Source organism: Biomphalaria glabrata, chromosome 3 (assembly GCF_947242115.1).
Source record: "Biomphalaria glabrata chromosome 3, xgBioGlab47.1, whole genome shotgun sequence".
Classification (NCBI taxonomy): Eukaryota; Metazoa; Mollusca; class Gastropoda; family Planorbidae; genus Biomphalaria; species Biomphalaria glabrata.
Genome location: NC_074713.1, coordinates 20,946,905 through 20,972,047, shown reverse-complemented (window position 1 = coordinate 20,972,047; position 25,143 = coordinate 20,946,905). Strand labels below are relative to the sequence as shown.

Below are 25,143 nucleotides of genomic sequence, written 5' to 3'. Positions count from 1 at the left end.
AGGAGTTTTTGAGTTTAACCCCCCCCCCTCCCCGGAGTTTTCGCAATTCAATTCCCCTCTTCTATAACACAAAACAAAAAAAATGCAAACGACAATCCCCCAAATTTCACGAGCACAGTTAAGGAAGATTTTGATTTTTAAAGCCCCTCCAAAAATTACGATAAACCCTCTCTTCAATATAAAAAGGAAAATTACACACTCAAAATTCTATTAGCGTAGCCAAAGGGGTTTTGAATCAACCCCCACCCCCTCTTCAGTAGGGTTTGAAGCTAAAAAATACCTCTTCAATACCCGGTATAAAAAAAAAACGCAAATTACGCACTCAAAATGCTATGAGCGTTGCCAAAAGGAGTTTTGAGTTTAAACCCCCCTTCAGAGTGGTTTGATGCTAAAAAAATACATCTTCAATATAAAAAAAAGCAAATTAATAAAGTGCAGTGAATAGTTATCTGCCGAAATTGAAAAACACTAAATGTAGATCATCAAAGATGGCTAAGACAGATTTTAGGAGTCAGTTATAGAGATCTGGTGTAAATCAAGGAAATCCTATGACGAACTGGGAGTCGAATCCTTAGTAGGATTGTGACAGAACATCGCATGAGGTTTGCGGGACATGTTCTCCGACAAAATGAATAAGAAGAGTTGCGAGGACATCCTAGTACAACAAGGCGCCACACATTCATGAAGGTCCTCAGAGCAGGTGGAAAGAGGCTTCAGACATTACCAGTGACAAATTTTTGTGGAAACGGCGCGGGAGGGTCTAAGTCAGTAAGAATAGCACATTAGGTTTTTGAAATACAACTTTTTAATTGCAGGAAAATGCACTGTAGAACCTATTCTAGGGCACAATAAGCGTCTTCCGAAAGAATGATGGGTCAGAATGTAATAAAGATTATACACACACACACACATACATACATATAAATATATTTTTTCGCGGGGGGGGGGGGGGGAGGGAGGGGGGAGGAAAAAAAATCTCCCCCAAACCTCCCCCCCCCCCCGAAAAAAAAATCCTGGCTACGCCCATGTCACTAGATACACCAAGTCTTAGTTCTCTTCAACGCTGATAAGATTTTATGAACGATGTAATAGCTAGTGATAAAGACTAATTAGACACACTGAAGCAATTTTTAAAAATATTTTTGAAGGGTGAAAAAACGACCACAGTTTAGAACAAAACCACCGTCTTCAACCTGTACTAGACATATCTCTAGAGGTGATAGGATTGCTGGCTGATGACACCGTCATTGAGCTGTTTCCAAAATAGCTGTACATAAATTTGTGGAATCGACTCTTAATATTTAATACTTAATATCTGAATTTATAAACTATGTAATCAAATCTAAATGTTTATTTATAAAATAATCAAATCTGAATGTGTTCATAGAATATACAATAGAATTAAATCGAAACTTTGTGTTTATAAAGCAAGGAAACGAATCTAAATCTTAGGAACCAAATTTGAAAATAAGTCAGCTAACGAGAACCTCTTAATTAAGACAAGGTGGGGGGTGTTAGCAGGTAAAACATTAAATAAAAGGTGAACAACAAAAGCCAGATTAAAGCTATAGATGACTTCTTTGAACAGGCCAATGTTTGTGACAAAATAGAACAGCAAAGCATTGTCACAGCCCCCCCCCCCCGACCAAAGTGTTCATACAAAAAGATATGCAATCGAATAAGTCTGTCAATTTGTCCTCCAAACCAATGGTCCCACATCAGTGGGGTTAATCTAAGGCCATTTATAATCACAAGTCAACTCTGTGCAGGTCAAGGACGTAATGACCTCATGGGAAACTGCTCTCAGTATCAGCTTATTGTGGTTGAACAGCAGTTTCTCAATCATGGTCTGGAAGTTTCTCAATCATGGTCTGGAAGTTTCTCAATCATGGTCTGGAAGTTTCTCAATCATGGTCTGGAAGTTTCTCAATCATGGTCTGGAAGTTTCTCAATCATGGTCTGGAAGTTTCTCAATCATGGTCTGGAAGTTTCTCAATCATGGTCTGGAAGTTTCTCAATCATGGTCTGGAAGTTTCTCAATCATGATCTGGAAGCTGAAGAAATGCTGCTCCCTTCAATTATATAATAGTGTAGCAGAGGCGTAGCAAGGTTCCCTTATGGCGCCCCCCTTTACCATGAACATCACATGTAAATATATGCTTATAAATAAAATGTATTTAATTTTAATATATTTCAGATCACCTTGGAACACATTACCTAACCCAAATATCTACAATCATTTGACTGCTACAAAATACTCGACTGTTTTACGTGCTAAAAAAAACCCCAGAAGCACCGCCGTGATGTTTCTGAATTTTTTAAATCGATGTGTCTAACATTCAGTCATGAATCGGTTTCAAAAGAGTCACCTGTCTAAAGTCTTTGGTTATACAAGATCTTCCTCTGCAGAGATGTAAAAGGGAATGTAACACCACAACTTGGTAGGCTTATAAATGTTAAAAAAAAAAACAATTAGGCCTTTCGTTTGTTAATTTGTCATTTCTATCAATTCATTTTTCAAATGTCAAGAACTGATCATACCTAAAACCCCTATTTCAAAATGAGTTTGTCCATCTTCTGGGATTCATATACAAAATCAACTAATAGGTCTAAGTGGCACTAAACAAATACAATTAGACACTTTATTTGACACGACCTCTCTCATGCAAAGCAAAGGACCAAAGTCTTTTACAAACAGAATGGTTTAAGCTAGGAATCGTTTTTGGGGAGTTCTACATGCTAAAGATGTATCTCAAATTTAGACAAAAATAATTTCCGGACACAACGGCAATGTCTTCGTTTCAGAAAATTAAGTAAGAGTGCAGTGTTTCACATGGTAACGCAGACCCAGTTACGACCTGCATATTTTCCAGCATCTTCTAGTGCAGACACACTGTCCGCAAGGGGTCTATTTAAAGTTTTCTTTACCTCTTCTGCGTCTTCTACAAAGACTTTCTTCTGGGCCTTAAATGTGTGTCTTCTTCAATTCCTACAATTAGTTTACACTTTCTTCATAGTCCAAAGGTGGAAGATGGTGAAAAGTTAAAAAATGTCAAACGAATTAGTTATTTTAATCTAAAATTTCGCACTTAGTAGAATGGCTGGTTAGCTCAATTGATAGAGCCTTGGGTTAAAAGCGCAAAAAGTCATGAATTCCAAACGTCTTGAAAATAAAGTATGAATGTTTACTATAGATTGTCACTAATAGTAGGGACTACTTTTGTATTTATTATTATATTACTTATTGACTCTTTAACAACATCTGAGCATGGAAAAGGTTGTCAGACAACCAGAACTTGTATTCTTTTCCCAAACATTAACTATACAGAGAGAGTAAGAAACTTTTATTGGTCAGAAACATCTGTACATAAAGTAATTGAATGTGTATGTTAGAAATAGAATTGTGAATAAGTACTAGTGGCTATTAGAGGCTTGGTGGCTGAGTGGTTAAGCGCATGGCTTCTGAGCCTGGGGTCCTGGGTTCCAATCCTGATAAAGACTGGGAGGTCTTCTTTCAGGATCTTTAGGGTGTCTCTGTGTTCACGCAGCTCTAATGGGTACCTGGCATTAGTTGGGGAAAAGTAAAGGTGGTTGGTCATTATGCTGGCCACATGATAACCTCATTAACCGTGGACCTTTACATCATCTGCCCCACAGATTGCTGCCTGGTCGTGCGGTTGGCGCGCTGGACTGTCGTTCGGATTTATCGACGGTCGAGGGTTCAAACCCTGCCCGCTGCCATCCCCCGTCGTCCTGCGGGAGGTTTGGACTAGGAAGTAAACTATCTTCAACTCTGAAGGAACATCCGAAACATGTAAAACATTTTAGATTACAAGGTCTGAAAGCTGGAACTTTACTTTTTTTTTTACAAGTGGCAATTAAAAGAATTATAATCAAATTTGATGGAAAAAAAATCTTACCCTGGCTTCATCAGAACTCGGGCAAAATGAATTTTGGCTTTAAGGTCCACCAGAAGGACCTGCTTTAGGTAATCCTTGTCTCCCATTGAGACTCCGCCTGTCGTGACTACAATATCCACCATGTCCATGGCATCAGAGAGCTTCTGTAGCAAAGTGTCAGGGCTGAAACAGACATAAAGCTTTGTATCAAACCAAGATGATGCCAACTATGTTAGCATTGTGTTAGTGCTGTATTTGTCAGTGTTGAAGCTGCCTTTTAAATTTATGTTTATAAACTTTTCTTGAAGATATTTTATATGCTACTAGCCATTAAAAAAGGCAACACACTCTGTGTCATGTTACTAACCTGTCTCTGGCGATCCCTAGGTCAACAGATGGCACACCAAGCTCCTTGAGTTGAGCTAACAAAACTGTTCTGTTACTGTCCCTGATTTTACCTTCAGTTAGCGGTGCATGAGGTTCAACCAGCTGAGAGTGAAATGAGACAACATTACTAGAATTAAAACTTAAGCCAAGCTGGAGACTGTGACTAAGTGAATTCAATTACCTTTTAGATTAAAACAATACAGCCAACCAAGTATGAGACCAATGGAGGCAAAGAAAGACAAAAGAAGAAAACATCGACAATCTGAATAACAAATAATAAACTAGGTACCTCGTTACCAGTAGACAGAACACCGACAGTTGGTAAAGAATAACACTGGACAGTGGTTACACCCACAGTGGCAAGTAGTCCAAGCTCAGATGGACCAAGTCTCTGTCCAACACTAAGAACCTCTTGACCTTTCTCAATATCCGATCCAACAGGCCTGGTTTTAAAAAATTCAATAAAATATTTATTGTGCAACTGTCAAACGTGACCACAAAACTACTTCAGCAAAAGGCCTAATGTGGACAGTGTCTTGCACGAACTTAAAAAAAACAAACCTGATGTCTTGACCAACAGTCGGAAACTTGAGAATCCTGATCTGTATCTCTGTCTTGCCGTCCACCGAGGCCTCAACAAGTTCTGTATCCTCAACTTGTACAACAGCATCGGCACCATTTGGAACTGGGGCGCCAGTGTTAATGCGCATACAGAAACCCGAAGTAACAGTTTTCTCTGGCTAATGGAGAAAAAAATAGTAAGGCTATATTAAACAAATATACGACTTAATTATTATTTCTTAATTATTGAGAGGAGCAATGGTGTAGTGTTAATAAAATGTCGGAGAATCTAGTCTTTTGTTTTGTGTTAGTGCTCTCTTGCGACCAAAGTCAACTCTTCGGAACAGGAAATACAAATATCAAAAGTGAGATTATTTTTTTTTGTACCAGAACTTTTATTTTATTTCCTAATTTAAAAATAAAAACATAAATGAAGCCAATAAAAAATGTTTTCAGAAGCCTGAAATAATCAAAACAAATTTGAATATCTAAGTTGGTGAAGGTTTTTTTTTACTCTTCAAGTGATGCACTCAGCTCGTCGCAAACATTCTAGAGTCCAATTTAAAACCGAAATATTCCAAATCAAACCCCTCAACAAGAAAGACATTAAAAAAATACTTTCTAGATTAAAACCTCCTTGATACAACTTATAGAGCGACTCCAAAGAACTCATGAATATTAGATTAAAAAACAATGGAACATGTGTACCCCGCCCCTTCCACCCGAGAAAGAATCCAGGTCAAGCGAATGTATACATCTACTACACATCTTCCAATGGTCTAGACTTACAAGACGATGCGCAAAAAATTAGAACGGTCAAACTAGAGTTTCCCCAGTGAGGACATTGAGCTAGTAATACGGCAAGTTTCAAATTTCAAGGAAATTCATTAGAGCCGTTTTCGAGATCCAAGTCCATCCACCCAGGATTTAGGCTTTTGAAGTTTCCACGAAGTTACAAATTGAATAGAGTTATTGTAAAAAAAAAAAAAAAAAGAAAGAAAGAAAGAATGATTCCATAATTAAATGGTTCTAAATGTCATTAGATTCATAGCACTAGCCAAATGTCATGTCTGCTGCTGTTCAATGTTGTTCTGATTGCAGTGGCATAGCTAGAGTATATGATGCCTGGTGCGGTACCTCATCTTGATGCCCCCCCCCCCCAAAAAAAAACAACTAACTAATTAATAACATTGCAAAACCTGTTTAAAATAATATGTATTCATAAATCAAATATTTTTAATTCAAAAAAATCACTTTTACATAAACATACTACAAATGAATTTTACGCGCTTTCTTGCTGGCAAAAGTATCAATAATTTTATCGAAATCCATTTTTTTCCGCCAGCTCTTGTTCAATGGACAAAATGGCCAAATTAGTGAGTCATCGTTGATCGCAAATAATTCTTGATCAGTTTAAGTTTGCAAAAACTTCGCATGTAGCGACGTTTACCGCAATAGTCAAAAATATGCGAATCATGATGACGATATTCGGGACTGAATCTTCTAGCTGATATTTTTTTATAAATTTCAAGAGCTCAACAGGTCCTTGTTTTGGAAATTCGGAGGCTTCTGATGAAACTGTGACAAACCGTTGAAGCCTCTTTCGCTCCAGCAGAAATTCGTTTTTATCAATGTCGCTAGCAGTATTATCGAGATTGATTTCGACCTGAGGATTTAATAGCTGGGAAGGCGACAAAAATTCATATCTATCTGCTACATCATGAAGTTGCTCGAATCGGGTGATTATTTCTTGAACAATCCTGTCCAAGGTAGAATATATTTCCCTTCGTAGCTCTTCTTTGTGTGTAAGTACAGAGTTGTCACTTTTCTCACCAGGCATCTTTTTCTTATGGCCAATACGTTTTTGAGATTCTGTACTGATTCTCAGATCTGAACACACGCTTTCGGCAAAGGTAATGTTGGCTTCAGCGATGTCCTCTCGATTACTACTTAAAAATGTCTCTAATGTTTTTAGTTTGAATGAGCAGTCTCGAATAGACAATCCTTGTTTTTGAAGGTAGAATTGCGCATCATTAATTTCAGTTAATACAGGAGCCCAAAATCCAAGAAAGGTGAGAAAATTAAAAGACTGAACAGCAACCAATAATCCACCTGCTTCAAATCTAGTCGATGAATTTTCATCTCTGCTAGTTAATGTCTCCAGAGTCTGAGCGGGCAATGAATAGTGACTTCTAGAATACGTTTTTTTTGGACACCGCAGTTTTGACCTTTCATGACTGCAGCTTTATCATAGCCTTGACCCCTGCAGTCCATTATGTCTAAGCCATCCGAACGCAGTTTCTCTAGAATCATCTCAGTGATTCCAGCAGCATGCTTGTCCTTTGTGTCAATGAAGTCAATAAAAGACTCACGAACCTGCACCCCGTCATTACCCATGACAGCGTACCGTAAAATTTGGGAAGTTTGATCAAGCTTTAAGATGTCAGGTGTACTGTCAAAAATAATAGAGAAATATTTGGCTTGTTTTACTTGCTGTGTGATTTGTTTTTTTAGCGTGATCCCCCAATTTTGTAATAAATTCATTTTGTATTTGTGGAGACATGTATGTATTCGGTCTGGAACAAAGATTAGTTCGAAGCACATGCTCCCTCAAGAGTGGATCGTACTTTGATAGTAAATTTACTAACTCTCCAGGTTTTCGTCTCTTGTATAATCGAATCTTGGGCCTTATTGTTTCCTACTCTCAGGCGAATTTCAACCCATCAGATGCCATTTTCTGCTACACCGATGGGTCGGTAATGAGGGACCCCGATAGATCTGGGTACGGGGCCCTTATAGACTACACAGACTGGACAGAACCAGAGATGCCGATTTCTCCGCCTGAGCTTAAAAGGGGTTTGAGGCGCCACCCAGACTAGTCAGTCTTGAGCACTGTTCATCATTTTGTTTACGTTACAGTATTACAATTAACTAGTTAGTTAAAAAAAAAACTCGTAGAAAACAAAGGTTAGCTTATTTTAAAAAATTGATATTACAATAGAATTATTTCAAAAATTAAACTATTAAGAATCATAAAGAAATGAATAAACTAAGACAATTGTATAGAGCTAGAGTTTAGAAATATATTTCTAAACTCAATATCTAGATTTAACCAATGGACTAAACAATGAAGTAAAAAAAAGGTTGGCCTATCTTCTTCTTATTCTTTATATTACAGAGCATCGATCAGTGTAGTAACAACATGTACCGTGTGTCCGAAATAAATGTAGTAAATTAGATTCAAACTGTTCTATAGCTTACATTGTATTGAAGAAATAGTCAAGGAGATGAAACAAAATAGCGACATGACTAGTTTATAAATCGTTAGTTCATGTTTAAAATACAGTAGTTTATGTTTGTTCGTGTCCATACAATTAGTCGTTTTTACTGAAAAGCTCACGGAAATAGGAAATTAATACACAATGGGGGAATTTTGGTGCCCCTCTCCACTTGGTGCCCTGTGCGGCCCGCACCACCCGCACATTGGTAGCTACGCCACTGTCTGATTGTGCAGTTTAAATCACATACAGCAGATTCTGACACAGTGTTTTCCCTTATTGAGAGACTTGAAACCATTAGCTACTGACAATAAACGTTCCTCTTTCTTGGAAACCAACATGGTTACGAAGCTGCCGGTTCCATACATAGATATACTTTTCAAAATACATTCGTGCCAGTAGTAAGCCACTTGCAGGTAACACTGTGATAGACTTCAGCAAAGTCCGAGCAACGCGTCTGAGTCTTCATTAGGAGAGACGATTGGGCCATTAGAGAAGCAAAACTGAATCCCCCATGGGGTGCCTAAGGACCGAGTCCAATGCAATAGGTGGGATGGAAGAGAACCCCTAACATCCCTGCCACTATTCTACTCACAAAGGTACTATTTTATGTACCACTGCACGATTGATGTAGTACATAGAAGGAGTGTCGGGCAGGTCTTCGGTGTGTTAGCTCGCCTCTAGCCTGAGCGTCTTGGGAAAGGAGACAACGGTATTAGGGATGAAACCTTTGCATCTGATTTGATCCCTCCGAAACAGAAGAATGGTTCAGGCAGAGCGATGGAGGGAAAACGTCCAAGAGTCTCAGAGTCAACTCTTTCGAAAAGCATAAATCAATCAAAGCTTTCCAGATTCTTGTAATAACTAGCTATGTTCAAAACAGTCGTCCTATAAAGTCCACAAAATGAACAGAAAGAATGGGTGAAGAAGAACTCGAAACTGATATTGGTAAAAACTCAGAAGTGGGCGAAAGAAAAATCCAGAGTATGAGTGATAAGTGAACACATGAACAGATCAACTCCATGAAAGAAGATGATGAGTTCTTGGCAGGGAGGAGGCGATGCAAATGTTACTTACTTACAAAGCTTACTCCGCATGCAATTTATAGAGATCTGTTTTCCTACCCGATTAAAGTAAAAATGGAAACGAATTGAAAGTATCATGACTACGCGATGTGAAAGTAACCCCTTTTATAGACTTACAACTTTATCAAATGTTCGGATTAAAAACAACAATTTATTGAAAATTATGCTAAATGACTTGGTAAATGTAAAATATTTAACAAAGAGAGATTAATATTTTTTCGATTTTAATCTTAGAAGCTAATTTTTTTTGTACCAATATGCGAAGCCATTAACGAAGTCTGTGACCTAAAAGACTTGCTTTCCCTGGAGTTTTTATTTAAAAATTAGTGTAATTTTATTTAAAAAAAAACAACTGTTAAATGATAAATTTTAAAAACAAAACTGTTCACTTTCAGAAGATAAAAAAGGAGCCGTTGCACCAGATTTGTGCAAGATGGACAGACCAAACAAAACTAATAGCGACTCTTGTGGGAGCCGCAAAAACTACTCCTATTTTGACCATCAAAGTACCGAGCTAAGTTTCTGAAGTACATTCTGTAGCTTCATAAAAACGATGAGGGCTAAGATTCGGAAGAAGGCATGCCAACTTTTCGTTCATAATTTCTATGTTAATTAAATGCTTCACAGAAATGTGCATGACTTCACTTTGAAGCTATTTTTGACAGCTCTTCGTGTTTTATAGTAATTAGAAGTAGCCTAAGAATAAACCGCTTCAAATACACTGAGAGGAGGGAGGTGGGGTGTACACAATTTTGAGCATTTTTTTTTCTTTCTCTTCCTATTTTGTTTAGCCAAGCATTAAGTCGTGTTTTTTCTTTACTTTCAGAAGCTCTGATCATGGCAGCGGTTCTGAACGCTGCGAGTACTACAGTCCCCTTTTAGACCATTCATAATGCACAGAGCCCATTTTCCACTACTACAGTAGATCTATGCGCCCATCTAATAAATACGTTTATATCTAATGCACCAGTACACAGTTTTAAATAGAACTAGACTACGTTACTGTTAACTCATTCAGATATAATCTAATGGAGATGGATTCTAACCAAAAATATTTATTGAATAAGACAGCACAAACATTTCCCACTGTCAAAGCTTTCCTATTATATTTATACTTATAACTCGATAGAATCTACCTTAGGTCTCGATACGTCTAGGTGTCCCTGGTTCAGTTCTAGTTAACGAAATAAAACAATGAAACCACTAGATCAAACACATAAACTTTAATCAACTTTACTGAATATCACACACGCTGGTCTCTGACAACAAAACACACTTCCGGTCATTCGCGCAGATTGTAAAAATAGATTATACATACATACACATATTCATCCGTGACACCCACTTTCGACAGCTATTTAATGATGATTATCTGGGCAGCATAACTTAATGGTGACAATAGGGCTAGTAAGTGTGAAGTATGCTTAAGATTTTAAGCATTCGAATCTGCTAATGTGTATGCGATAAATATAAAGTCGATTATATTTTAAAAGCAATGATTTGTAAGCGATATATATAAAGTCGATTATATTTAAAAAAAAAAAACGATGAATACAATTGATAGCTCAAAGAAACTGAAAACTATGAAATTATTCATGCAAACGTTAACCAAAAACAAACAGAATGAAATAAGGTCTGAATGAATGCTATGAACTAGCCAGTTACATGGACATATATCTCTGACTCCCCGAAAGCCCTTAGATGACCCCGAAAGGCGTACAGACTTTCCCCAGTTTAAGAAGCACTGCCAGAGAAAGGAAGTGGTTCCAGAGACCGCAGCATGCAGAGTGTACCCCGAGGTGGTTAGAGTGCACACGTATTGCTTCAACCATTCATCTTCACGGCTGTGTCGTCTTCACGGGGCGCCCACCTGCGGGGCGGAGATGGGAGGGAGTAAAGCCAAATGACGCAGAAGAAAGAGATGAACGGACAAGAGTGGAAAAAAGAATTTGCAGGATGTATAAGGGAGGATACAGTTCATTTGCTCTTGGTGTTAGGTGATAAAACAGATACATCAGCCATTAGATAGATAAACAGATAGAAAGATAACTGGACAGACAGCCAGACAGACAGATATATAGATATATAAATAGATATAGATTAGATATATATATATTAACCCGATAACATAGAAATGTACTAAATAGCCAGCTTATTGGCAAGCTGAATGTCTATTCAAGTTTTAAACAAATAAAATATTTAAAAAATATAAAATAACAGGTATTATGAGGACTAAACCATCCCCACCCCCAAAAAAAAATCCTAAATATTAACCAGGATTTAAACCTTGGCAGATTTGTGTTCAATCTCGAGGGCACTCATTTCTATACAAAGACATTTTCATAATTACAGTTGCGAAGTATTTCTTTGAGTTGTGTTATTTCCACTTAGCCCTTGGGCGCCTATCAAGTTAGGATTACAATCGCTTGGCCCACTCGTACAGTAACCCAGTCCCCACACACTCACACAGAGTTTTCTCCAAGGACTATTAGCATTAGTATCACACTCCGTCTCTCTCTCTCACACACACACACACACAGACACTTTCTGGAACCCTCATTTACCTAATGGTGATACACCAGAAAGTGGGCAGACGAAATGACACCTGTGGGCGTCGCATGGGCGAGAAACTTGTAGTTGGGGGAGGCCCTCTTTCTACTTCCATAGGTCTCAAGAGACTAACAAAAGACTGCGTGGGGGGGGGAGAGAGAAAGAACACAATGAAGGAAGGGGGGAGAGAGTTTAAAAGTAATAGTCAGGACTTATTGATTTATGCTGTCTGTTTGAAGATATGATCAATGACCTCTGTAAGTCATTTTCTTGTGGATCCATTCACTTGTTGTCAGTCTTAGAAGAGTCCTCATGGAGTTTTGATTTATAGACTTGAACTTGCGAACTACTGAACCATCTTTTCTTTCCAACTCTCACTCTCTTACATCGCGCGGTTCCTAAAGTTGAGCGTCACTTAAAAACACATACATTTGTGCTCCTTGTCCAACATTCTCCGATCTCAAACGTTTGAGACCACTAAAGTTTACGCATGTAGTAGCTTTAGATCCACAAGTGTCCTACATGCTAAGCAGTGCCAGTACGGTGGAAGCGATCAGTTGTCTTCATTTACTATGAGATGGCATTCGTAACGTTTTCCTGTTACTATTCTCACGGCCTTATGTTTAGCACCTTGGTTGTACTATCTATAGAACAGCCACAAGAGTTATAATGTGTAAAACCGATGAACTTCTTTGCTCTGTGGGTTCGCACATTTGAAGGCTCAAAAAGTAACTTCACAGTGAAGTATCCGACAGATTTCTAGCCTGTAAGTCCCACCATTTTGGCAAACAAGCAACTCAAACTTTTCCTCCCACTCATACAGGATCACCAGGGTATCTTTTTGTAAGGGTTTTTGAAATGCAAGAAGAACTACTCCGTGAAATTGACCCAAGTGTAGGCGGCTTCACGAAATCTTTCTGACAATATGACTCACATATGTGCCCACGATTTGCCAAAGACATTCATTTTCATTTTCGTCGTCGAGGTGCTGTGACAGCTCACGTGACGAAATACCTGCACTTTTCCCGGTCAGCAGCTGTTATTAGCAAGCTATCAAGAGAGGTGCCGGCCCATTAGTTTATGTTGTTGTCCAGCCAGATTTTCTTTGGACGACTTTGTCTTCGTGCTCCCTTGAATGTACCATGAAGGATGACTTTAGACAGTGAGTCATGTCTTACAATAGGACCTAACCAGCTCAAGTCTCTGCAGTAGTTTAAAGTTCTTCCTTCTAGCCAGACACAATGTTGTAAAAGTACAAACTCATTTGTCCTAGTATCTGATACACATTTGTCTGTAACATTGACTCTCAAAGGCTTGAATTCTTCTTTCAGCCATAGCGTTCAGTGTCCAACTTCCACAACCATATAGGAGTGCAGAGACTACTAACGAAGAATACAGTTTTAAAGTTTATTTAAGATACTTATAAATTTCGGAAAGATAAGTAGACGTATATATATTCACACATAGATACAGACAGACAGACAGACAGATTAGATAGATAGATAGATAGATAGATAGATAGATAGATAGATATATAGATAGATAGATAGATAGATAGATAGATAGATAGATAGATAGATAGATAGATAGATAGATAGATAGATAGATAGATAGATAGATAGAAAAAAAGTTCCTTTCCCCATTACTAAGTCTCCGCACCCTAAGGAAAAGTGTTGCAATCCAATAACATTTTTCCAAGGCGGGCGGGGGGAGGCCTCTGCCGACCAAAAAAAAAAACATTTTGAGCTTTTCAAAATGTCAGACAGTCAGAATATCTTCCCCATCTCTTGTAATGATTACCTGACATTGAGTAATACAGAAATCAACCAAATAAAAGTCTTTCTGCCACTTGCCCTGCTGAATAGTTCATGAGACTCCACAGCGTTCCGCTACTTGCCGCGGGGCGCAATTTTCGTAAAACTACGCCCTCCGCGGCACCTCCGTTGACATTATGGCGCGAGATGGCTGCCGGACACACTACTCAATGTGGTCACATGGATATCAGAGCTGAGCTCTAGTCCTGGTAATATTAGACATTGTAATGCATGCTGTTGTTTATTGGATTACTTGTTACTTTTTACTCTGACATTTAGAATGACAATGAAATACAGGGCCTTGCCTCTTCTTGGATCATCAAAAGTACGGAGAAGAATATGCAGTTCCATATCGGGAGTGATTTTGTGATTTTGATTTTAGGCACATCGGCACAATTTAGGCCATGTCGTGCCTGCAGTCCCTTTCCATATCGGACCTTTCTACCTCTTTTCACCAATATCAAAAGTACAGGAAAAGGAAACACTGATGTATATCTGATCTTTCCTCTACTCTTCACTAACATCACAAGTACGGGAAAGAGAGTATATATATGTATATTGCTTTTTCTCCTCTCTTACCCCATATCTTTATATCCTGCTAAGAACAGCTGCTAACCGGGAAAAATGGAGGGTTTATATACGCGAACTGTGACAGCACCCCTACGACAAAAGTCAAGAGACAGATGATGATGACCCCATATCATCAAAAGTACGATGAAGTATATTTGCATGATGGGCATTCCCTTTCTTCCCCAGAATAATTTCGTTAAATACGGGGAAGAAGGATCTAGAAGATGTTAAAGCAAGCCTTTTCCCTGCCATCCAAAGTACTCGGAAGGAAAAAGTATGTACCTTGGAGCCGAGTGCGCAGGCAATGATCACATGCAATGCAGATATATAAATACTAAACATTTTGCATGAAATGTATATCTGTTTATATTCTTGATCTCTTGCATGCAAGACACAGGCATGCTGCCTGTACTTAAACCAGGCCTACTGCTCATGTTCCAATATTGGATCTGTTATTATTATGAAGAAATACAGTTCTCAATCGCCTGCGGAAAATCAAATGTGAAATGAACCAGCTAACCCTCCCACCCCCCCCCCTTTTTTTTTTTCACGCAGGAAAAAGGGCGTATTAAGAGAAAGAGATTTAAGAAAAGAGAGGGGGGGGGGCGAAGTGGGTTCATATACCTTTTTTTTCTTTAGCGACCACCGAATGGAAAAAAAGCAGCTTAGTTGTTTTTGTTGTATAGTCTGTCCGTCAGCTTGAGATGACATAAACTAAAAGCGCTATTTAAAATCTAATTTCACCATATTCTGTGCCTGGCTAAAATTACTTATCGTCTTTTGAATGCTAACCCTTTTAATGTCAAACTTAAAAATGCAAAGCATTTTTTTCACATAATTACCATTTTTAGAAAAACAATTAAACATCTTATGAAGTATAAACAGATAATCCTGGTCCAGGTGATATAATTTGTTAACAAGAGAAATATATCTAAAAAAGAAAATAATTACCGAACACAATAAGCATTGATACAACACACTGATGTAGTCATTTCAAGTATTCTTTGGAGTTGATTTGTTAACCTTTTAAAGGATAGTGCTTAATTAAATCCATTCTATTATCATAAAATGGTCACAGTGTATTTTCACATTCAGAAAAGTCTGTCATAAAAGACGGTGAGTTGTATTATCGATTTAAAAATGGTATACTTGTATAAAATATGCAAGTTTGATGTTTTAAAACGCAACTTTATACGCCGTAAAAAAAAAAAAAAGCCTTTCCGCATATTTTCGTCAAGTTGTCGAAGTATCAGTGTCTTTTTTTTAACGTTCTGATAACCCAAGCAGAACCGGCTTTTTATCACGTTGTACAAGAGTTCTAATTGTATATGTATATGCATATAATCTGGATAGTTAGTTTTATAAGCTAAAAAGATTCGCTTTGAAAAGTCGTTGCATCCTTTTCGAGAAAGTGATAAAGGCAAATTGGATTTTCAATGGCTCTTAATAGTTTTTTTTTTTTTTTTTGTTGTAATTTAAACGTTAAGGGCGGACAGACACCACAAAAAACAACTGCCTAGTTCCTACGGAAGCAGCCAAAAGCACAATTACTTAAGTAAGTAAGTAAATAACTAATTAATAAATAAAAAAAATAGTAATAAATGGAAATGGAAAAAACTAGAAAATATAGAAACTTAAGCCTAGAGATTAAGCGTTTGTGGAAGTTGTCTAAAATAACAATATTCCCTGTTGCTATATCAATGAGGGGATAATGACAACTGACCTCAAAGTTACCTTCAATGCCCTTAACATCCCTAAGAAGATTCTAGTTGCGTGTGGAAGGGCGGTACTGATGCCAATCTGCCAAATCACCAGATAAATTCTCAGTGGACACTGTTAAAGACAGTACAATGAATTGTTTGTCTCTAAAGAAACTCGACCCTGGCAGTTCGTTTTTAAAATAACAATAACAATTAAGTGTTCTTTTTAGCAGCGACTATTATGGCGCCATGAGAAGAAGTGGTCTGGCGATATTCACTTTGAATATGACCCGGTAGTCTGGCGATATTCACTTTGAATGTGACCCGGTAGTCTGGCGATATTCACTTTGAATGTGACCTGGTAGTCTGGCGATATTCACTTTGAATATGACCCGGTAGTCTGGCGATATTCACTTTGAATGTGACCTGGTAGTCTGGCGATATTCACTTTGAATATGACCTGGTAGTCTGGCAATGTTCACTTTGAATGTGACCTGGCAGTCTGGCAATGTTCACTTTGGATGTGACCTGGTATGCTCAATGTTTTTTGGGGTTGCTTTTGCTTCCTCCTTCGAGAAATAAACAATGGGCTGTAACAGCTGCAAGTGAAGGGAATCACTCGGGCTCCCTTCAGACTTGTCACAGTTCCAAGTAGATTTTATGAACAAAGTTACGACGAAACAATTAGAACTCTGGAGAGCAGTCTGCGAGAGGCCTCCGTGTCAGGCCACAGAATGCCTGGAATAAAGGAGAGGGGGATCTGGCCATGCACGTACCCTATATATTATGATTCTACTCACACCTGGCCATGGTTTACGATCCTCAAGAGCTCACCTCTCGAGCTCTCACTTTTTTAAAAATGATGTGTCTCTAGACAGTCGCCCAGATTTGACATTCATTATTGCTTTTTACGTCATGTTTTGGACAGTTGTGAGGTGCGCGCGCGCGCGTGTGTGTGTGTGTGAGAGGTGCGCGCGTGTGTGTGAGGTGCGCGCGTGTGTGTGAGGTGCGCGCGCGTGTGTGTGTGTGAGAGGTGCGCGCGTGTGTGTGAGGTGCGCGCGTGCGCGTGTGTGTGTGACTGTTCTGAACCGAGTCATTCAAGTAGATCCCTATCTGGCTTTCACTATCTTCAGTTACAAGAGACTAGCCAATGTATGAATTGTCCATTGGGATCAGTCCCGTTAACCTTGCACTCATTCTGTTGTCAATGGGGAAATAAGGAAACTGTGTGTGTGTGTGTGTGTGCGTATAAGTGTAAGGAATGAGGCGGATAGAAAATAAAGAGAGGAAAAAACACAGGCAGAGATAAAGTGAAAGAGTGTCAGAAGGAGAGCATAAGAGAGAGACAGAAAGAGTGTCAGAAGGAGAGCGTAAGAGAGAGACAGAAAGAGTGTTAGAAGGAGAGCATAAGAGAGAGACAGAAAGTGTGTCAGAAGGAGAGCATAAGAGAGACACAGAAAGAGTGTTAGAAGGAGAGCATAAGAGAGAGACAGAAAGAGTGTCAGAAGGAGAGCATAAGAGAGAGAGACAGAAAGATAGAGAGTTAACAAGCGTGTAAGAAAGAGAGAGACAAATAAGGTGAGGCAGATTAAGAGAATATGAAAGAACGAGTGCGTGAGTGACAAAGAGAGAGAGAATGTGCGACAGAAATAGTATAGGAGGACAAAAGTGGAACAGAGAGAGAAGAGAGAGACAAGAGAGAAAAAGAGGAAATATAGAGAGAGAGGTGGTGAAGAAGATTAGTATGAGAGTAATCGTTAAGAAATCATCACACCATTTGAACATCTTCTATTCCTTGCTATTACATTTGGTTGTTAACAGACCAGAAGACTACATTACTTTCAACTACTTCTCGGTACTCTCTTACAAGGGAAACAAAACCTAACGCTCCTCTCAAGCAAATCCTAATTTGTACAAAGCGTCTATAAACATCACTCTGTCTGTCTGGTCAAAAATTTGTAGCACGTTATTTCTCCCACAAAAACATTCCGAGGATCAACGTTGAATTTTAAACATTTATTGTACCTAACAAAACATGAATCAACTAAAAAAAAATTAACCTATTAGTCTTAATTATTAATTTTTCTTAATTAATAATTTTTTAAACATCGAATAAGGGAAATAATTTCTAAATTATTGAGAGAGTTGTAGGTGCGGAGTTATTTCTCTTCAGTTTTTTTTTTTTTTTTTTTTTTTAAGAATTGTTTCATATTGTGCATGTTAGTTGTTCTCCCATGCTTCCTTTCACAGTTAAACGTCATTGGTTCTAGTCCAATGGAAAATTCCATCAAAAAGACATTGGAAATACGTTTCATGGACAATAAACAGCGGTTGGAACGTTCATCTCTGAAATTCCCCTCTTGTTTCCACTAGTGTCGCTTTGAATTTCAGCGCTAGTGTCTGTAATCTACGAAATGTGTGTGACTCCCTGCTCTAGACTGAAAACCCATTTGATCGAATTGCATGGAGGACCGCAATGGATCATCAAGATACCTCCATAACAACTCCCTCTAGCACATTAAATCCATGGCCATCGTTCCTAGTATATCACAATTAAGTTACAAGGGGCTTCAATTGGGCGATTGGGGGGAGGGGCAATCATCACGTCTCAGGGCTTACACACACACACAAATCAGTAGTGCGAAAAACAATAGCCAAGGCAGCAATGCGAAAAAAAACAAATATGAAAGTCAGAAGATTTATACAAGAGAAATGTATCCCAAAAATGAAGAGCAAAAAAAAAATTAATTTTCCTTCCCTTTTTAAAAGATCTACTAGTTGTTACCCGTGATTCGCAACGTTGAAAGTGTCAATATATGCTCATTATAGTAACTTGAACATTGTTTGTTCATACATCAATGCAATAGCCTGAATTATAGCGCCACACACTGTGTCCACCCTGACCCTTTAAAGCATGAAGAGTTTGCAAGCTAATAAGAGGAATCATAAAAAAATGCAAAAGAAGCATTTCCCTTTCACTATATTACCAACAACATATAGGAACATTTTTTTTTCTAGTTTTTGAGATGTACACAATATAGATGGACAGGCCTAAAAACAAAATATGCGGCGATTTCCATGAAAGGGGCCACACAAAAAAAAAAAAGAAGCTATTTCTGGGTGAAGCGAGATGCAACTCAATGTTTTTCTGTGAATCCTCACCACCTTCCAGCTAGCTAGACACATCGCTACCAATTTTTAACTCATTTCTAGAATTACTCATACCCAGTGAGGAACTCTTTCAGCCTGTACTACTACTGACTATCTGTCAGAAAAAAAACAGATATCTCTCGCCCAGTGGCTGCACCATTTCTCTGATAACATTCATCATATCGGAGAGACAAAGTATACCTCAAGTGAGAGGCTCTCTTTAAAAAAACAACCCAGCAAGGCCACCTGCGCTTAGAAATCTAACGCAGCAGTCAATAGAACAACTTTCTTTTTTGTTAACTAACATCATAAATAAAAACGTGTCTATTATTTACACATACAAGTTATATGGGTTGCCCCCACGATGAATGTTAGACCCATTGTTTCAGGAGAGTACTCTCTACTCCACTAATCAACACCAGACTGAAATGACTCAGAAACAAACTTACTATATTTTTTTTCTCTTTGTACTCACCTGTTTGTTTGGTGTGGGTTTTTTCCCTCTCTCTCTGGAAGGTAAAGTCTTAGGATAAAAGTAAGGCTGGGTCTAGTAATGAAGAAACTGAGGGGCCGTGGAGAAAACTGAACAGCTAGTGATCCAATTAGTCTAGATATCTCTGTCTAGACAACCTACGTAACAACAAAACTAATGGAACACTTGAAAGCAATAACTATCAAGCAAAGCAGAAGGCCATCTGAGGAGTTTCCACTGCATTCAACGCAATAGGGAGAAAACCACCAAAGAAGTTTGAACATCATTCATCAAACCTAAGGCGGCCGAAAGTGTTTCAAAAAGAAAGTATGGCATCACAGTCTCAATCAAAGAGTGCAAGAAGCTGCTTATGTCGTCACACGAGGCCATCAAACAGATTTTCCAACTGGGCAGAATGCCAACCGAAACGCTGAAAGCGACATCTGTGATACAGGGTAGAAAGCGGAAGAGTTCCGGTTGACTTCATCACACAAGGCCATCGGAAGATTTGGTTTCCTGGGTAGAATACCATTTAAGACATATCAATAATACAATTAAGAAAGCAAATGAATTCCTAGTGACTTTAAAAGATTTTCCAACTGGGCAGAATGCCATAGAAGGTGTTTAATGATACAAGCGGATGTTTACGGTGACACATTGAAGAAGGCCACCATAGGAGTTACCATGACTTCATTTTTTAAAAATTCAAAGGGCAACTAGTGTTGATTCCACTTACACACCAGTCATCCTACGGAGGAGTTTCAACAATATTCCTCAAAAATGTGTGTGTACGCATTTAGCAGTTGATATATCAGCCTACCAGCCTTTTAAACGTTGCCTACGCCCATGACTAACGTGGGTATCCTTGAACTGCTGCGCTCCAGCTCAATGTTCTTTTAATGGACACGTTCACTCAAACATGCATATTTCCGATACACACTCGCACGCACACGCGCACCATCCTGGTGTAAATTCAAAAGTAATATCACAGGACGAAAGAAAAAGTCAAGTTAGATTCAGTCTAAACTTGAAACCACTTCAATTAAGAACTCCTGAACAGTTGTGTGCACAGATTAGTTGTACAAGTCGACTGATTTCTAATGGTTTGTAATGCGCTTGAATCTGAACAAAGAAAAGGACAAAGGGAACGGGGGGGGGGGGGGGCAGTAAAAATGTAAACAAACAAGAAACCCGACTGTTTCTTGAAAACAAAAAGTAGAGACTATTGTGGATGTTAGTGTTTGTTATTCCAATATATTGGTTTAGCTTTCATCGCTAGTAAGTTCTCTCTCCGTGACTGTATATCGTGTCCAGTCGAAACATTAGAAATAATGAAAGACTAAAGTACCAAGCAAGTTAGGTCTTAAAAAAAACCTCTTTTCTTACAGTAATGTATTTTGTGTATGAATTGAGTTTTATGTCTCTCTTCTTTTGTTTGGCACATAACTCCTAGTCTGGCCAATGCTTTTTGTTTTATAAAGTTCTAAGATTCTCTCCCCTTTTATTTGGTTAGTTTCGCTGTGGGTTTTATTTTGATTGTGAGAAAGTCTTTGCAAGTAATTTAGTTCACGCTACATAACAGATCAACGGGTCATTACGAGATACGTACATCCGCCATTACTATTTGATTATGCCTAGTATTTGTTAGATGCGATGCCTAGTATTTGTTAGATGCGATGCCTAGTATTTGTTAGATGTAATGCCTAGTATTTGTTAGATGTAATGCCTAGTATTTGTTAGATGCGATGCCTAGTATTTGTTAGATGTAATGCCTAGTATTTGTTAGATGTAATGCCTAGTATTTGTTAGATGCGATGCCTAGTATTTGTTAGATGTAATGCCTAGTATTTGTTAGATGTAATGCCTATTATTTGTTAGATGCGATGCCTAGTATTTGTTAGATGTAATGCCTAGTATTTGTTAGATGCGATGCCTAGTATTTGTTAGATGTGATGCCTAGTATTTGTTAGATGTAATGCCTAGTATTTGTTAGATGTGATGCCTAGTATTTGTTAGATGTGATGCCTAGTATTTGTTAGATGCGATGCCTAGTATTTGTTAGATGTGATGCCTAGTATTTGTTAGATGTGATGCCTAGTATATGTTAGATTTGATGCCTAGTATATGTTAGATTTGAAGCCTGTGATTATGGTGTGGCTTGAACATTCAATGCCTACTTAATTATGTTATGCCTAGAAGATTTGATGCCTAGTATATATGCCTAGAAGTATGATGCCTAGCAGTTTCAAGACATTGCTATCATTGTTCTCAGGATACTTGGAATGTGACCAAAGAAGGTCACGGATCATCGAATCTTGTGTCTTCGGTTAGAATACCTAAACATTTAGTTATCACAATTAATCTTTAGTTTTAATATAAATGGACAAGTTACCGTAGTAACGATCAGATAATTAGAAACATAAATAGTAGAGTCACAGAGAGAGGGATGGGAGAGAGGAGAGAAAGAGGGAGGGGAGAGAAGAGATGGTGAGGAGAAAGAGAGAGAGAGAGAGAGAGAGAGAGGGAGAAGCCAGTTGAGCATTCATTACGAGACAGCCAGGTGTTCACTATGAACGAGCTAATGGTGGCTACTATTTTCATTATAAGCGAGTTCCATTTGACAGAGTACCATAATACCAAGCGTTCAAGATCTCTACGAAAGCAGCATCTATTATTGGAATCAAGATTTCTCCTACTCCACCACCAAAACGGACCCCCCCCCCCCCCCCACGGGTTCAGCCTTCACATCTTTTTAACTTTAAGTACCGATATTAGCACGAGCCGATAGCCTACAGCAGATAACAGCGTTGGAGCCAAGTAGACCTCTCAAACCTGGCCACTAACACAGGCATTCATGATGTGGGGGGGGGGGGGGGGGGTCAACAAGAAGTGATGAATAGCTGACAACTGCATGGGATAAAACAGTAAAAAGGCCAGTTTATCTTTTTTTTTTCTTTTTGTAATTCTGGGAGAATTTTTTTTTTTATGAAACCAGGCAACATGATTGTAGATAATTCAGATCATTCCTAACATTTGTCTGTTCTCCTTAAGTTGGAGACGTTGTTTCTAAGACAAAGGATAGCTTGCATTTCTAATGATTTACGTATCGATACAGCACACACGCATAGGATTCTCATAGAGTGCCGTGTGGATTCGATATTTTATGCGGCGGTGTTAACATGAGCACCGATCAAAACTCCAAGCGATATAGTCGCAAAAAATGTAAACTTGTAAATCTTAAGTTTCACCTACGTCTACCCCTTAGTCAAGTCTGATGAACCGTTGGGGCACCACACAAGATCTGTCGACCGTTTTTCTCCATTCCTCACTGTCTTTTGCCTTGGATAGAATCACTTTCAATGACAGGCCCGTCCATTCTTTTGTGTTTTCTTCCCATCACTTTCTCTGTCTGCCTCTTCTTATTTTTCCTGGAACTGTTCCCTGAATGAATGTCTTTGCGTGCCCTGAGGACCTTGTGATTTGGCCATAAAGTTTTAGTTTGCGTTTTTTTTTTTGACAGATCTTTGTGGGGCCGAATTGCCTTTGTGATCCTGTTTCTAATATCTTCGTTTGTGATGCGGTCTTTGTATGTACCATACATTTATGCAAGTAAAAAAATGTGTGTCTGTGTCAGTTTTCAACATAAATGCAGAGAAATGCCTAAATGTTGAGAGCATGGACTCAAAACAACAACAGTGTCTTTGATACGTCTCAAGACCCTTGTCTTCCTCCTCAGTTGTCCTACTCATGTGTCTCACTCCTCAATCACATTGACCTCTATCTTATTTGTTCTTATAAATTACAGACGTTCCTTCACTACGGGTATCTTATCCTGCGTATTAATTAGGGACAAACTCCACTAAGTCATATGTTCTCCTTGCCGTTTCAGACGACACATTCTAAATGAAGCTAGGGAAGAATGAACACTTATAGGAATTCGTTCTAGCTTATGGAATAAGAAATGTGACTGTGTAAGTATACAGTCAGTCACTTAAAATTACTATCACATGCATATTAACTCATACATTCACTAGTAAAATGTAACAAAAAATAACTTCCAAAAGTCTAACAACTAAATCAATTAGGATCTAAGGCAATAACAAGTAGGCCTAACAGAAAACAATAGTTTATTTATTATTTTTTTTTGTAAATCAATACCTCTTTTATTAAGATGATAGTAATCAATCATTTCTCTTTCTAATTATCTGTTGTAATACTTTAGTATTACACTGCTATCTCCCAATGAGCTTTGCCCAATCAAGTTCTTCTATCAACAGTCCAGTGAATTATTTCACACTGGCATGTGGACTAGAACTTTAACATACAAATGTTCATGGGCGTCTATTTATTGATGTAACTCCTTACTCGGTACTAAGAAACATTTGAGTCGAGTGCGGGAATTATGGGAGACTGGAAAGTGTGCTATCTAGTGACACTGCGAAGAAAAGGAGACCTATCTCAATGTACTCAAAAACAAAATTTACTGCTGCGGGGGTAAACGACTATATAGAAAATTCATTAAACAAGCATATATGTGACCCTGCCGGACCAAGTAAACCAAGTACTTGATCCGGCAGGGTCACATATATGCATGTTTATTGTATTTACACTATCAGTGTAGTAACTGGCGAGGAATCATACAGCTCTCAATTCCCAGCAAAGTTCTGAGCAGTATTATCATGGATAGGATAAAAGAAGCACTAGACAAAAAAACTACGTCAAGAACGGGAAGGACTTAAAACTACGCATTAGAACAGAGCAATGGCAGTCCTCCTCCCATTTAACCTTCGTAGACTTCGAAAAAGCATTTGACAGAGTAAACAATCACGTCATAAGGGAACTGATGAGACATTATGGTATAACAGTTATAGTCATCCGTACTTTCCAACGTCTATATGAAAACTTAAATTGCCAAATAATCCACAATGGAAAGCAGACGAAATCTTTTGAATTGAAGACGGGAATAAGACATGGCTAGATGCTTACCCCAACAATCTTCCCATTGGTGCTAGACTGGATTGTGAGAAGGTCAACAGCTGGCAACACGGGCATTCAATGGACTCAGCAGCTCCAAGGAATAAAACCTAGTAGCAGCCGACAACTTTATCTACCTTGGAGCATCATATTAGGATGACTGCCTGGTCGTGCGGTTTGCACGCTGGACTGTCGTTTGGATTTATCGATGGTCCCGGGTTCAAACCCTGCCCGCTCCCATCCCTCGTCGTCCTGCGGGAGGTTTGGACTAGGAAGTAAACTATCTTCAACTCTGAAGGAACATCCGAAACATGTAAAACATTTTACAAACAAAACATTTTACAAACATTAACAAAGAAGTGGGGGGGGGGGGGGGAGCAGATAAAGATATCAAGAATCGGATCAACAAGGCTCGGCATGCTTTTAACACCCTACGGACGATCTGGGGGTCAAAAGCACTGTCCCTACACAAATCTAAGTCACAAATATGAAAGCCTTTTTTTTGTATGATGCTTGCGTCATATAAATTGTGCAATATGGCCGACCAAAAATCTCAAACTACAGCCCATGGGAAACAACTCAGCAAACACCAATAGAACGAACTCAAACGGCGCTGGATAGGGTACACAATGTGAAGAACAGCAGACGACATTGCAAGACAAGCTCTAGATTGGAACCTACAGGGGAAGTCAAAAAGCTGGAA

The 25,143-nt window shown here is 38.6% G+C and overlaps 1 protein-coding gene across 2 annotated transcripts in view; it reads right to left on the bottom strand.

Moving 5' to 3' along the window:
• The window catches only part of LOC106057036 (gephyrin-like), an 86,910-nt gene that overhangs the window by 27,159 nt on the left and 34,608 nt on the right, over positions 1–25,143 (bottom strand). For both annotated transcript variants that reach the window (XM_056023930.1, XM_056023931.1), the window contains exons 12-15: positions 4,848–5,026; positions 4,576–4,729; positions 4,267–4,388; positions 3,921–4,082 (exon numbers count right to left, since the gene is read on the bottom strand). In XM_056023930.1, the coding sequence (XP_055879905.1) occupies positions 3,921–4,082; positions 4,267–4,388; positions 4,576–4,729; positions 4,848–5,026 (617 nt within the window). The remainder of the gene's footprint in view (positions 1–3,920; positions 4,083–4,266; positions 4,389–4,575; positions 4,730–4,847; positions 5,027–25,143) is intronic.